Below are 13,800 nucleotides of genomic sequence, written 5' to 3'. Positions count from 1 at the left end.
GGCCACTACCCTTTAACCGGAGCTGTGCTTCCTGCTTTATTCAAGAGACAGTTCCTGCGATGGAGGTTGGAGGGAACAGCTGATGGATGGAGGAGCAAGGTGTCGCACCTTCACCAATTGGATATTAATGATCTATCCTGAGGATAGTTCATCAATATTAGGAGCCTGGAAAATCCCTTTAATATAAAATTCAATATAATATAGTAATGATATATCTATTTGTATAGCTTTATTTGCCATGGAAATCAAGGTCGAGAAAGATTTGAAGACTGGTAAAAACACGGTAATATCCTCGATCCCAGTGCCATCAAATGAAATTAAAGACGAAGGTGTTAAAGTCTATGATGATGGCAGAAAGTCTGTACATGCATTAAGTTCTCAAGGAAAGATGGTAAAAAATGGAATAGACAGTCTTGCCCCCGTAGAAGTGGAGGACCTTCTGAGGAAAGCTACAGAAAAAAGTACACAGTCTCCCACAGAGTATCACGAGCCCGTATTTTCGAATCCATTTCACACTGCTGCAACCCAAAAAGGCCAAGTCTCCCCCAGTTTGAATGGCCATAGCTCACCAGTGATCATGGAACATCAAAATGGTCATAATTCAAGAGTTACAGAAGAAATAACCATAACTAAACCATCCATTCCAGAAGATCTGATCTCTTCACAGCCAAGAGTCCTCGTGCAGAATGGACAAGCCGCTAACGTGGAATTCCAGACTAAGGAGGCCCAGTATGAAGCAACCTTTAGTAACTCTGGAGATGACATCGTAGAGTATCCACCTACTAAACTGGAGGATGACACGCATTACAACATTGTCCACGCTACACCTTGTTATGTAGATGACAACGAACCAGTCACTATGATTTTCATGGGATACAAACACGCCGATGAAGAATACGACAGCAAAAAGCTCACCGACTATGAAGGGGTCATCCGGGCAGAGTTGGTTGTTATTGATGACGATGAGGAAAATAAGAAGGAAGAAGAAAAAATGGAAAAAGAATTAATCAATGTTCCTGAAACTCAACCACTTCATGTTTCTAATTCTTCCATCGCCACCAATACGATACAAAAAGTACCAACACACAACATCGCATTGCACAGTCCTCAGCCATACAAGAACTCAATATCCTTGCGAGAACAAGAAGCAACCCTGGGGCCCCATAACTATCTCCCTGTCTCCAAACAGAGCATAGATGACGGTACTGAGGACCCGTCTCTAACAGGTGAGAAGCCTGTCAAGAGGTGCAAATGTTGTTCTATAATGTAATGTTTTATAGACAATTGGTCCATGAGGACACGTTGCAAGTCATGCATGGTTACAGTCACAAGATTTTACCACCACAGTCTACTGCATTACTAGATAAGATATTTTACATTGCATTTTTTTTAAAGTTCCTGTATAGATTTAATTACAGTTCCCTGTTCCTACATGACCAGGGGACAACTACATTTTAATGTAAGATGTCTTCTGGCTTCCAGTTTAATGCATCACCAAACAAACATGTATGGTGCAACCTTAGGTAAGTGGTGAGAATCCCCTTGAAGAGGACTGTGCGTGGCCACTATAAATCTCTGCTGATTACTGGCATGAGATCTTCATCCTGTGCACCCTTAAAACCATTTTGGGCAACAGAAGCTTCCTTGTCGGCAGCAGCAAGAAGCGTCATATAGACAAAAATGATCATTTGTGTATAGAAAACATGCACAGAAACCGCATTCTGTCATGTTTGATGCAATGATTTTACCTCACATAAATCTGCATGACTGTAATCACCGTGTCAGTGGAATTAACGGATATCCACCCACCGTTAGCATTTTTCCAAAATCCCTCATTCTCCTTATCGTAAAGGCTATGTCCAGCTTCACAACCATTTTTTTTAACTGCTTCAATGTATCTAAAAAAAATAAAAAAGAATAAATAAGCAACCATTGCAAATAGTCATACCATTACGTGTCTACAGCTTTACTGCATACCCATGTGTCTCCATGGTAACAGACAACAAACAAATCCTGTGTGTAGTCTGATACTGCAGACAGAGGTCCACATTTCTCAGCCCATTTGTACCTTTCTCTAGTGCATTTCACTCCACATCTGTGACATATCTGCCGTGGAACTTGTTTATTAATCATTCGTGCCACGCGCATCACTTTATAAAGGTGGAATGATAAGTGAGGAAGAATTTACATGCATTTATGAATGTCCAAATGTTTGCACAGTCTCACTCCAGTAGGCAGGTGACCTAAGAATTGAAGAAACATCTCTAGATGGTTTAAAGATGCAACAAATTTGAACATCATGTAACACTTTGATAATTTTTTTGCTAGTGATGGCAATGTTGCCTCCAGCAAAACCGACATCAAATTCTGCAAACTTTAATGTTTTCCATCTGTCCCTATTTCTTGTTAACCTATTAAATTAATAAAAGGTAGAAGATGGAGGGAAGAAAGTATCACTGCAAAATCAAGGCGACATATTGGTCTTCATAAGAGCTGTAGACACAAAAATGATAGATTTTTAAAAATCTAGATAGACTATTTGCAAAAAGAAAAAGTTGCTCCTTTTTTATTTTAGGTGAAAATGGTTGTGAAGATGGACATATCCTTTAAAGGGGAGGTCTTGGAATACATACGGTAGTCTCTAACAGGTTTTGGCAGCCTGCCTATACTACTGAAAGGATCATACTTACAGTACCTGCTCCCCGCCACTCCCCCCATCTTCATCTTCCGATCTGGGGTTTACTTTCTTCCTCGCTGGCATGGGCATGGTCACTTGATCCTCTTCAGCCAACTGTTGGCCTCAGTGGTGACGTGTCTCATGTGGACAGATCACTACTGAAGCCAGTGGTTGGCTGAAGAGCATCAGGTGACCATGCCCATGCCAGGGAGGGAGAAAACCAACCCCAGACCAGAAGATGAAGATGAAGGAGCGGCGGGGAGCAGGTAAGTATGATCCTTTCAGTAAGAGAGGCAGGATGCCTACACCTGTTAGAAATGATGTATTCCCAGACAATCCCTTTAAGCTTAGGAAAGAATCAGAGTCTCTTTGCCCTATATCAAGGACTTCTGATGACACTGTCATCTGGATGCTCCTGACTGGACATCACAGCTCACTCTATGTTGAGCCTCAATGCTTTTTAGTGGAATGATGGATTTTGGCTAAATATTTGGAGATTTCTCTTGTAAGGCTACTTTCACACTAGCGTTTTTACTGGATCCGGCAGGGTTCAGCAAAAATGCTTCCGTTACTGATAATACAACCATCTGCATCTGTTATGAACGGATCCGGTTGTATTATCTTTAACATTGCCAAGACGGATCCGTCATAAACTCCATTGAAAGTCAATGGGGGACGGATCCATTTTCTATTGTGTCAAAGAAAACGGTTCCATTTCCATTGACTTGCATTGTGGGTCATGACGGATCCGTTTTGCTCCGCATCCCAGTACGGAAAGCAAACTACAGCATGCTGTGGTTTGCTCTCCGGTATGATAACGGAACGGAATGCATTTTGGAGCGCTCTGTTCTGTTCAGTTAAGATTTGTCCCCATTGACAATGAAGGGGGACAAAACGGAAGCGTTTTTTTTTCCGGTATCGAGACCCTATGACGGATCTGAATATCGGAAAATATTAACACTAAGGTGAAAGTATCCTAACCTAAATTTGAACTTGAATCTAAAATCAAAATCATGTTGATTGTTAAGTTGTCTCAATTACAGCAAAAGATTGTAATTGACGTTTGGAAGCACATTTCTTTGATTTGTGGATATGCTTTCACGAGTCTCATTTCTAATTGTCTGTAAACTTCTGCTTTTGCCACTGGAAATTATGCTGAGGTATGTTGGTCTGCATTCTCTATTGCCAGTTTAGCATGGTTGCCAACCGTTATAATGTTGACAATATTGGGGGTCTGGGGATGACTGCCATTAGTTCAAATATTTTCCTAATTGATTCTCCAAATTTAAAAAAAAATAAAAAATCTTATCGCAAAATTTGGCAAAAATTTAACAAATTTTAATCTCCATTGATTCTTTAAAATCGACCTAATGTTTCTGAATTTCGAAAGCGAACCAGTCAACAGGTCCATGCTGTCTGTACCACAGGCAGCATGAAATCCCGAAATGTTCCCTCATTACAGAGGGATGTGTTTTAATCTCAATCTATTCTGCATTTTGGATAAAACATACAGATGGAGACGTTCTAAACTTGAGTGCGATATGTCACAGTGAGAATCAAGATAAGGATTGCTGCATCTGTAGTTTCAAAAGTGGGCCAAGCACAGGGAGAAAAGTCCAGGCATGGGGACAGACCATCAATCAAGCCCACCACAGCACGGAGAAGCCGTCCAGAGGACTCTTCTCCTGTGCTCGGACTCTTCTCCCTTTTTCCAACTTGTTTTTAACCTATGAAGAATTTCAAAGTAAGGGCTCATACACACGACCGTGGTCGGCCCGGGAAACATGGTTCAAGTGTCTGTCGGATCTCCTGGGCTGGAGGTGGCTCCATTGAACTGACTGTGTCATAGTTTTATGATGCATAATGATCTATTGTACTAAACTGTTTGTGAAATGATACCGTCAGTTCAGGGGAGCAGCAGTCGGCCCAGACGATCCGGCAGACACATGGACCGTGTTTCCCGGGTCGATCACAGTCGTGTGCATAAACCCTAAAGCACAGCTCTCTGTCATTAGAGACCCTACAGGAACAATCGGGAGCCTGACAACCAAAAACTATCAGTTCGTCGGTGATATTGGTCCCTGATTTGCTCTTCTTTGGTCTCAATGGAGATTGTGTTGACGGTCCTTTTTGTCCATCCAAAGGAATAGAGTTTATTAATATTACACGGCCTCTCCTTCCTTAGGGGCAGCATTTCCCTGTAATATGTCCCTAATAATAATACAAAGATATAACTCATAATTTTATACTACAGCAAACCTACAAATAAAATAAACTAAAAAGTGAGGGCATCAGTGACTTGTCCATACAGAATATTTCCACAGGTTGGCAATCTTGCTCTACACTCCTCCTTTCCCTCTTCCTCCGAAAAAGGTTAAATAGGTAAAATGTCGGAAATCTTCCTGATTTTCTTCTCTTCTTCTCTCTATTCGCACAGCATTGAGAATTAGAATGGCCAAGCTGGGGAAAAAAGTGATATAAGATTCACGCTCACCACATATGGCGTTTTCTTTTTTTTTCTTTTTTTTTTTTAATCTATGGATGAAGAACTCCAGAAGACTTGTGTATACATTTTTAATGGACAATTTTTATGGCAGGCGACCAACAGCACGCTCCAGCAATGCAATCTGGGACTACACCTTCAACAGTAGCTGGAGAGCCACCAGTGCCTGCCTCCTGCCGTATTGCTTTTGTAACTGACGCTATGCAAGTTTATGTCTTTTGATATAGAAAATTTAGCAATGTGCGGTTGAGTTTAGTTTTTTTTATTATTGTTTTTTTTTTTTATTGCATTTTTTCAGTAGTTATGTCATTGTAGGCAGCTTCAGACGAAATCTGACTTGGCTCCCCGTGTATCTACAGGCTTGAGTTTTATGTTAATAGATAATTACGGTATACCAATCATTGAGTTAGTTGCGTAATTGGCGAGACGCCTGCTCGTTGCTGGAGGAGAGGTTTCATTCTTCCGTACGTGTGGCTGATTGTGTCAGATATAAAATGTTTTCTCTGTACTGCAAGGTTACGTAATGCCGATCGAGGGCTTCTTTACATTTGTATCTTCCAGTTCTGCTTTGAGCAGACAGGGGCAGTAAAATATTTTTGTATTACACAGCCCGATGTGGCAGACGATTGTCGGGAGGGAAGCGTTCCTTCCCGGCAATCGCCTGCTCGCTGGTGGAGGAGACCGCTGCTATTGCATGCAGCGATCTTCTCCGCAGCATAGGGAGGAGTGATTGCTATGCTGTCGCTCGTCGCCATGCTGTATAGTGGTTTGCCGGCGGTAGATAGTGATTAGACAGCGCGATCTGGGGCCGAGAAATGCTTATTTTTAAGCAAGCTTAAAAATCTGAATTGCGCGATGAACGAGCATCGGGCATTCGGCGGCAGTATTGCACTGCAAGATGATCACTAACGAGTGTTCGTATGAAAAGTGGGTACAGCTACACGGTCACACTGGTCGCGGCCAGGATGGCAGGGGCATTGCAGTGTAGCGTTGATCCCATAGTAATGAATGGGATGGCAGCAGGAGTCTTGTGTGCCGACACCTGAATCGCAAAGAATCCAGCTGAGTTTTATTTTATTATATTTTTTTTGCAATTCATAGGTTGCAGTCGAGGCACACGTGTGACTCCATTCATTTCTATGGGATTACCGCTACACTGCGATCCTGGCTGGGACCAATGCCACGGTGTAGCCAATCCGTAAACCTGCTAGAAGAATATTGAAAATGCAAATGTCAGCGAGCCTGAAGATCAATTTTCATTCCGCTAATACACGAAGGGTGCCTGTATCCATTAGACGACTAATACCTTCTGGTGACATCTGTTTTGGTGGGACCGGCTAACCATCTAATGGTCCTATTTTGTGTCTGCTGTAATACAGTTGTGTAAGTCGCCCATAGGCTCCTGGTGTAACAAACAACATAGATGAATAAAAAGCCATGCCACACGTACCACCTCAAGGTATGCCAAAAAGGCATGTCTTGGGTCACTGGAGCCAATAGATGGGTTTTCAAGAGGATCCGTCTCCTCTCCTGACATGTCTGTTTTGGTAACGACTTGCATTCCCCATGTAATAACTATTCTGGAGCATCTATTGTTATGGCTCGAAGTTGTGCCATTCCTTTATTAATCCCACTAGCAGTTATAAATGCATTGCCAGCAGTGTGCCATAAATGTCCAGATGGGTGTTACCAGCCGGGGTGTGTCCCTGAGCAGTCTGACACTGGCAGAAATGATTGAATAATGTCAGACGGTGCAGGGACACACTCCCAACTAGTAACACCCAGCTGGACCTTCATTGTAAGCAAATACTAATAAATAATTTTAGTGATGGTGGCTCTACCAACCTTAACCCATGGTATACATTCTAACAAATACTAATTCATGCATAACTTTTAGCAGGAGTAATACAGGAATGGCACAACATAATAGATATTACATGGGGAATGCAAATAGTTACAAAAACAGACATGTCGGGAGAGGGGACGGCTCCTCTTTAAGATTACCGGAAAAATCCACCATTGGTTCGGGCTCTCCAGTATACTCCTGCCAGATTCACACGCCATGGGGGGGATATTTCAAGTCCGTTTTGCAGTAGTCTGCATTGGAGCACTTTGCGCCACATTTAATCAAATGTCACACATTAAACTGATGTAAAGTAGACCTGGCTTAGTCGCCCATAGCAACCAATCAGATTCCACAAAAGGAGCTGTGAAAAATGAAAGGTGGCATCTGATTGGTTGCTATGGGCGACTAAGCCAGGTCTACTTTACACCAGTTTGATAAATCCCCCCCAGTGTTTGTTACATTTGGTGCATCTCTAACCCTACTCCAGTATTCCTGTGCCATCCTTTTTTGGGGTGAGTTTGCAACTTTCTAAAATGTCTCAGTGATGAATCTGGAGTGAGCTCATTAGCATAAATAGCCACGCCCACTTTACCACCCACTTTTCAGAACTGGAGTGAGTGGTGTTAGGCTCCATTCACACGTCTGCAAAATGGGTCCGCAATTTTGCGGAATGGGTGCGGACCCATTCATTCTCTATGGGGACAGAATGGTTGCGGACAGCACACAGTGTGCTGTCTGCGGCCCCGATTTTGGGTCCGCAGCTCCGCAAAAAGATAGAGCATGTCCTATTCTTGTCCGCAGCTTGCGGACAAGAATAGGCATTTCAATGGGGGTGACGGGCTGGTGTGTTGCGGACCTGCAATTTGCGGGTCTGCAACACACCACGGACGTGTGAATGTAGCCTAAAAATGTGACTTTTGACATAATTTTTGCGCAGATGACTTAAAAAAGTTGCAAAGCCCTAAGAATTTTTTTTGAAGTCTGAATTCTGAAGCTGTGAGTGTTAAATTCCCTCCCCGTATCTTTACCCGACATTCAGTGTATGTTCACTGACGTCGATCATGATCCGCGTCCATACAATGGCCGCACTTCTCCGTCATCCTAGGAGTGTTGTGTTCTGCGCAGAAGAGACGTTGCTGTAGCGCACACTTATTTTCATCTGCCTTTAGTGTACGACAGAGATTTCCAACTTTTCACATATAACAGAAAAAATGAGGATTAAAGCTTGGCTCTTGGGTGTTACAGGATTTAGGACAGCGTTCCGCCTCAATATTAAAATATGTCCCATAATTTATTATTTTTGTTGATTTTGTAAAAAAAAAAAGCTAGTTAGCATCTACAGAGATAACGAAGGGGTTCTGCACACGACTGTTAGCACTATTGGGCGTAAGGGTCAGTTCACACTGAGTTTTTGGTGCTGATTCCAAAACAGCCTCCTAGTCATTTCAATGGGAAGCAGCACTTGCCTCTTTGTTACACATCTAAGGCTACTTTCACACTAGCGTCTTTGCTGGATCCGGCAGGGTTCAGCAAAAACGCTTCTATTACTGATAATACAACCGTCTGCATCCGTTATGAACGGACCCGTTAGTATTATCTGTAACATTGCCAATATGGATCCATCATGAACTCCATTAAAAGTCAATGGAGGACGGATCCGTTTTCTATTGTCAGAGAAAACAGATCCGTCCCCGTTGACTTGCATTGTGGGTCATGACGGATCAGTCTTGCTCCGCATCCCACGACGGAAAGCATGCTGCGGTTTGCTCTTCGGTATGAGAACGGAAAGGAATGTATTTTGGAGCGCTCCGTTCTGTTCAGTTACGTTTTATCCGCATTGACAATGAATGGGGACAAAATGGAAGCATTTTTTTCCCCAGTATTGAGACCCTATGACGGATCTCAATACCGGAAAATATTAACGCTAGTGTGAAAGTAGCCTAAAAAAAAACTGTGTAAAAAAGAAGCAGTATGTTCTGTCTTGGGGCAGAATCAGCGCTGATTTTCCCATTCAAATTAATGGGAAGACGAAAAAAGCACACCATTTGACATACGCATGTTTTTTGGTGCGTAAATATGCCAAAAAGTGCTAAAGAATTGAAAAGTCAAGGATCTGCCTGAAAAATGCTTTCCAAAAAAACGCACGTAATTTTGAGTTGTAAAATTTGCTCTGATTCACCGCTGATTTTTCAGCTGTGTGAACCTACCCTAATATGGCACTGAGCGCAGAACTTATGAGTTGCCTCTAGGGGGAGAATATATATTATTATATAGGTAGATCATCTAATGGTGGATCCTTTTTTGGTCCAGACCCTGGATATCCCAGAGGATTAGCCCTGTATTCAGGATCCTGTACCGCATGGAACTACATACTAATAGGATTTCCCTTCTCATTACAGCTGTAGCAGTAATGGTGATCAGACATATTTTGGCTTCAGTTCACATCTAATGTATCTATTCATTATGGCCATTTGTAGTAATTACGGACACCCATAGTTGCACAATACCATACTGGTTCACATAATGATAAGGCACGGGAAGGGTAAATTACAGGTTAGAATCTATCTCGTTCAAGAAACGGACAACTCTATTTAGAGGATGGTAGTAGAAAATGAAGCCCTTTGTTATCCTTACAGCCCCACTTTGTTGTTATACCCTTTAATTGCTATCAGTGCTTTGACCTGAGAGGAGTTGCAAAGACTAAAGCTTCAGAGTTTGGGAACTGAAGGATGAAAAGATGGAAATCTCTGTCCATGAAATAGTACCCTGGGGTGTTCCTTCTATAAAGGTGACTTCTGATCAAAATGTACACCACGCGCTTGTGTTCCAACTATACTTAATTAAAGGTTTTGTGCCCCTTTTATTCATGGTTAAAATGGTTGTCTGATCTAGAAGACTCATTTTGAAAACTTGTATAAGGAAATCCAAAACTCGCAGAGGTGAAAGGTCTTCCAGCTTGCTTGGCTATTTTTGGAAGTCCCATAAAAATGAATGGAGAGAGCTGCCCGTGCACAGCCACCTCTCCATTCCCATTGGAGTCAGGGCTCCTGTGGACATGCCATAAATATCCAGATGGGACAGGTGACAACCTCTTTAATTAGCAGGGGAAAGTGCGGCTACAAAGAGTGTGTTTCTTATATTGGAGGACCTTAGATGTCTGTGAATGACACAGCCCATTGATTTCATGTAATGCCTCATTTACCCTGTTGAGGTGCTGTGGGGTATTGAGTACTTGCTGCCTGGTACCCCAATAGATTTCAGCTGACCGCTGCGGGTCCAAGTAGGACACCCTGTGATCAACTTGGCATCAGAGAAACCTTCTAACATCCTTATAAGCTGGCCATACGGATAAGGCTACATTTCTTTCTTCGATGTGTACTCCGGCAGTCTCTTCCGGCAGTACACTGTATCTGGCGTATTCGGTCACTGCCAGATCCCCATTCGATATAATGGGATCCAGCAGGTTTCTGCTATAAATGCAGTGGTATTTATTTATCCATCAGAAAGGCGGCATTTATGAAACCCGCCAGGTCCCATTATAGTGACTACCAGACTATACATCGACATCAGAGATGTGAACATAGCCTAAGATGGTTGTCAATCTAGAGGAGGACGATGGATGGGAGGACAGTCTGGTTGCTCCCATACACCTTAGGGTCAGTTCACACACAGTTTTTTGGCGATGATCTTGGAGCGTTTCTGCCTCAAAATCTGCTCCAAAAAAACCTTAAAACAGGCCCCCATTAATTTCAATAGTTTTTTACACGTGTATAAAAGAATGTCCTATCTTTGGGCAGAATCAGCGCTGATTTTCCTATTGTAATTAGTGGCGTTTTTCACGCCTAAATGCTCCTAAAAGCACTTGTAGAAAAGATACTATAGAATTGAATAAAGGCAAAAATCTGCCTGAAAAATGCTTTACAAAAAAACTTCGAAAAACCGCACGTGATTTAGAGGTGTAAAAATCTGCTTGGATTCACCTCAGATTTTTGACACCTCTGAAATCGGCCGTGTGAACTGACCCTTAGATTGACCGCGGATCACAACAGAATGGTCTCCACATGGCAGCAGACATGTCGTCCATACGGCATATTTCCCGCACCAGGACACGTCGGCTATATGTTCATTTCCTCTCTATTTACAACACAGAACTGTCGGAGGCTCACATTGTTTTGTTCCAAGTTTCTCTCTCTGGACGGGAAAGACACTTGAAAAGGTGGAAATGTTGAAATCCATATGATATAAAGGATTTATACATTTTTGCTCTATAATTTTTTTAATCCAGATCATCAATGATGTTGAATAGAGGTTTCATTGATGTAAAATGATGCAAGGACTGGATACTTTAAGGACAATAGTGACACATATTGGGCTAGGAAATACTGCCAGAAGAAACAGGGCTGGTCCTGACATTTACATATGAAGCCAAGCGTGTCACTAGCATGTAGTAGTCATGTCGCACTATTAAAGAGCTGTGCCTTATTTTGTCTTAAGAACGTGTGGTCTCTGCGTCGCCCGCCTGCTCTTATTTATTTGTCATGTCTGTACGATAATTCACCAGTAACGCTAAAGAAATAAAGACTAAGAGACAAAGTGGACTGGTGTGTGTGTGTGTGTTTTCTGCTGGTTCTAACTGGGCCTTCATTCTCTTCCTCATTACTTAAAGGGAACCTGACATCTTTATACTGAACTCGCCGAAGACAGAATAAAGTAGTGAGGGCAGCATAAAGTGGATGACAGGTTCCCATCAAATTGTACGCTCTGTGGCAGCAATGAATAATGTACAGATGGATCCATAGGCTTACAAGTGTAATTAATGCAGATGGAGAAAGTCCCAGAATAAGTTTTAAATGGACACTTCCATCAAACAAATGCAAGTAGAAAAAGGAACCAAGCCGCCGATAGTACCTGAAAACTGCAGACCAGCGGCAATGCGTTCAAAAACTTGGAGCTCCAGGCCCCTTGCAGACGAGCGTTCCTCCCGCAGCGAGTCCGCATCGCATCACCCGGCCTGACCTCCCAGCACTGATGGGATTCACATAGCATTATATTGATTTATGATGCTATGTAACCCTAAGGCCTCTTTCACACGGGCGTTGCGGGAACATGCGCAATTTTTCAGCGCGAGTGCAAAACATTGTAATTCGTTTTGCACTCGCGTGAGAAAAATCGCGCGTGTTTGGTACCCAAACCCGAACTTAACAGAAGTTCGGGCTTGGGATCGGTGTTCTGTAGATTGTATTATTTTCACTTATAACATAGTTATAAGGGAAAATAATAGCATTCTGAATACAGAATGCTTAGTACAATAGCGCTGGAGGGGTTAAAAAAAAATAAAAAATTTAACTCACCTTAGTCCAGTTGATCGCGCAGCCCGGCTTCTCGTCTGTCTCCTTTGCTGAACAGGACCTGTGGTGACGTCACTCCGGTCATCACATGATTCATCACCATGGTAAAAGATCATGTGATGCCCGGAGTGACGTCACCACAGGTCCTGTTCCTGCAATGAATGCTCACCACAGGTCCTGTTCAGCAAAGGAGACAGAAGAGAAGCCCGGCTGCGCGATCAACTGGACTAAGGTGAGTTAAATTTTTTTTTTTTTTTAACCCCTCCAGCGCTATTTTACTATGCATTCTGTATTCAGAATGCTATTATTTTCCATTATAACCATGTTATAAGGGAAAATAATAATGATCGGGTCTCCATCCCGATCGTCTCCTAGCAACCGTGCGTGAAAATCGCACCGCATCCGCACTTGCTTGCGATTTTCACGCAACCCCATTCACGTCTATGGGGCCTGCGTTGCATGGAAAACGCACAAAGAGGAGCATGCTGCGATTTTCACGCAACGCACAAGTGATGCGTGAAAATCACCGCTCATGTGCACAGCCCCATAGAAATGAATGGGTCGGTATTCAGTGCGGGTGCAATGCGTTGACATCACGCATCGCATCCGCGCGAAATACTCGCCCGTGTGAAAGGGGCCTTACAGTTCTGGACTGTATTAGATAACACTGACATAATGCTGCCAGTGTTAGCCAATACATTCCAGAACTGTAAGGGTTACATAGCATCAATATATATCATAATCAATATAATGCTATGTGACCCCCAGCAGTGCTGGGAGCTGCGTTGCAGACTCGCTGCGGGAGGAACGCTCGTCTGCAAGGGGTCGTATAGCGGCAATTGGCACAATTGGATATTAAAATTGTCAGTATCTCAAATAAAAGAAACCTTAAAGGGAACCTGTCACCTGGATTTTGTGTATAGAGCTGAGGACATGGGCTGCTAGATGGCCGCTAGCACATCCGCAATACCCAGTCCCCATAGCTCTGTGTGCTTTTATTGTGTATAAAAACCGATTTGTTACATATGCAAATTAACCTGAGATGAGTCATAGCTTGAAAATATGACTCTTCTCTGGTCACACAAGTAAGATATGACTCTTTTATGTTAATCTGCATATGTATGAAATCTGTTTTTTTACACAATAAAAGCACACAGAGCTATGGGGACTGGTTATTGCAGATGTGCTAGTGGCCATCTAGCAACTCATGTCCTCAGCTCTATACACCAAATCCTGGTGACAGGTTCCCTTTAAAGGAGTTGTCTCACCTCAGACATCGATGGCATATCATTAGTATACGCCACCAGTGTCAGATAGGTGCGGGTCTCACCCCTGGGACCAATACCTATTTCCAGAACTTAGCCCACAAAGTGAATGAGAACACATTTCTATGGGAGTACGGAAAATAGTTGAGCGCTGGCTCAGC

General features: G+C 42.8%; 1 protein-coding gene across 1 annotated transcript in view; it reads left to right on the top strand.

Annotated features, from left to right (window-relative positions):
• Nucleotides 1–7,650, top strand: part of PALMD (palmdelphin) — a 64,090-nt gene extending 56,440 nt beyond the window's left edge. Inside the window, exons 7-8 of the mRNA XM_040406607.1 lie at nt 228–1,226; nt 5,115–7,650. Coding sequence (XP_040262541.1) covers nt 228–1,226; nt 5,115–5,158 — 1,043 coding nt within the window. The 3' untranslated portion in view covers nt 5,159–7,650. The remainder of the gene's footprint in view (nt 1–227; nt 1,227–5,114) is intronic.
• Nucleotides 7,651–13,800: the final 6,150 nt, after the last annotated feature.

Source organism: Bufo bufo, chromosome 9 (assembly GCF_905171765.1).
Source record: "Bufo bufo chromosome 9, aBufBuf1.1, whole genome shotgun sequence".
Classification (NCBI taxonomy): Eukaryota; Metazoa; Chordata; class Amphibia; order Anura; family Bufonidae; genus Bufo; species Bufo bufo.
This window is presented reverse-complemented; position numbering and strand designations above follow the sequence as displayed.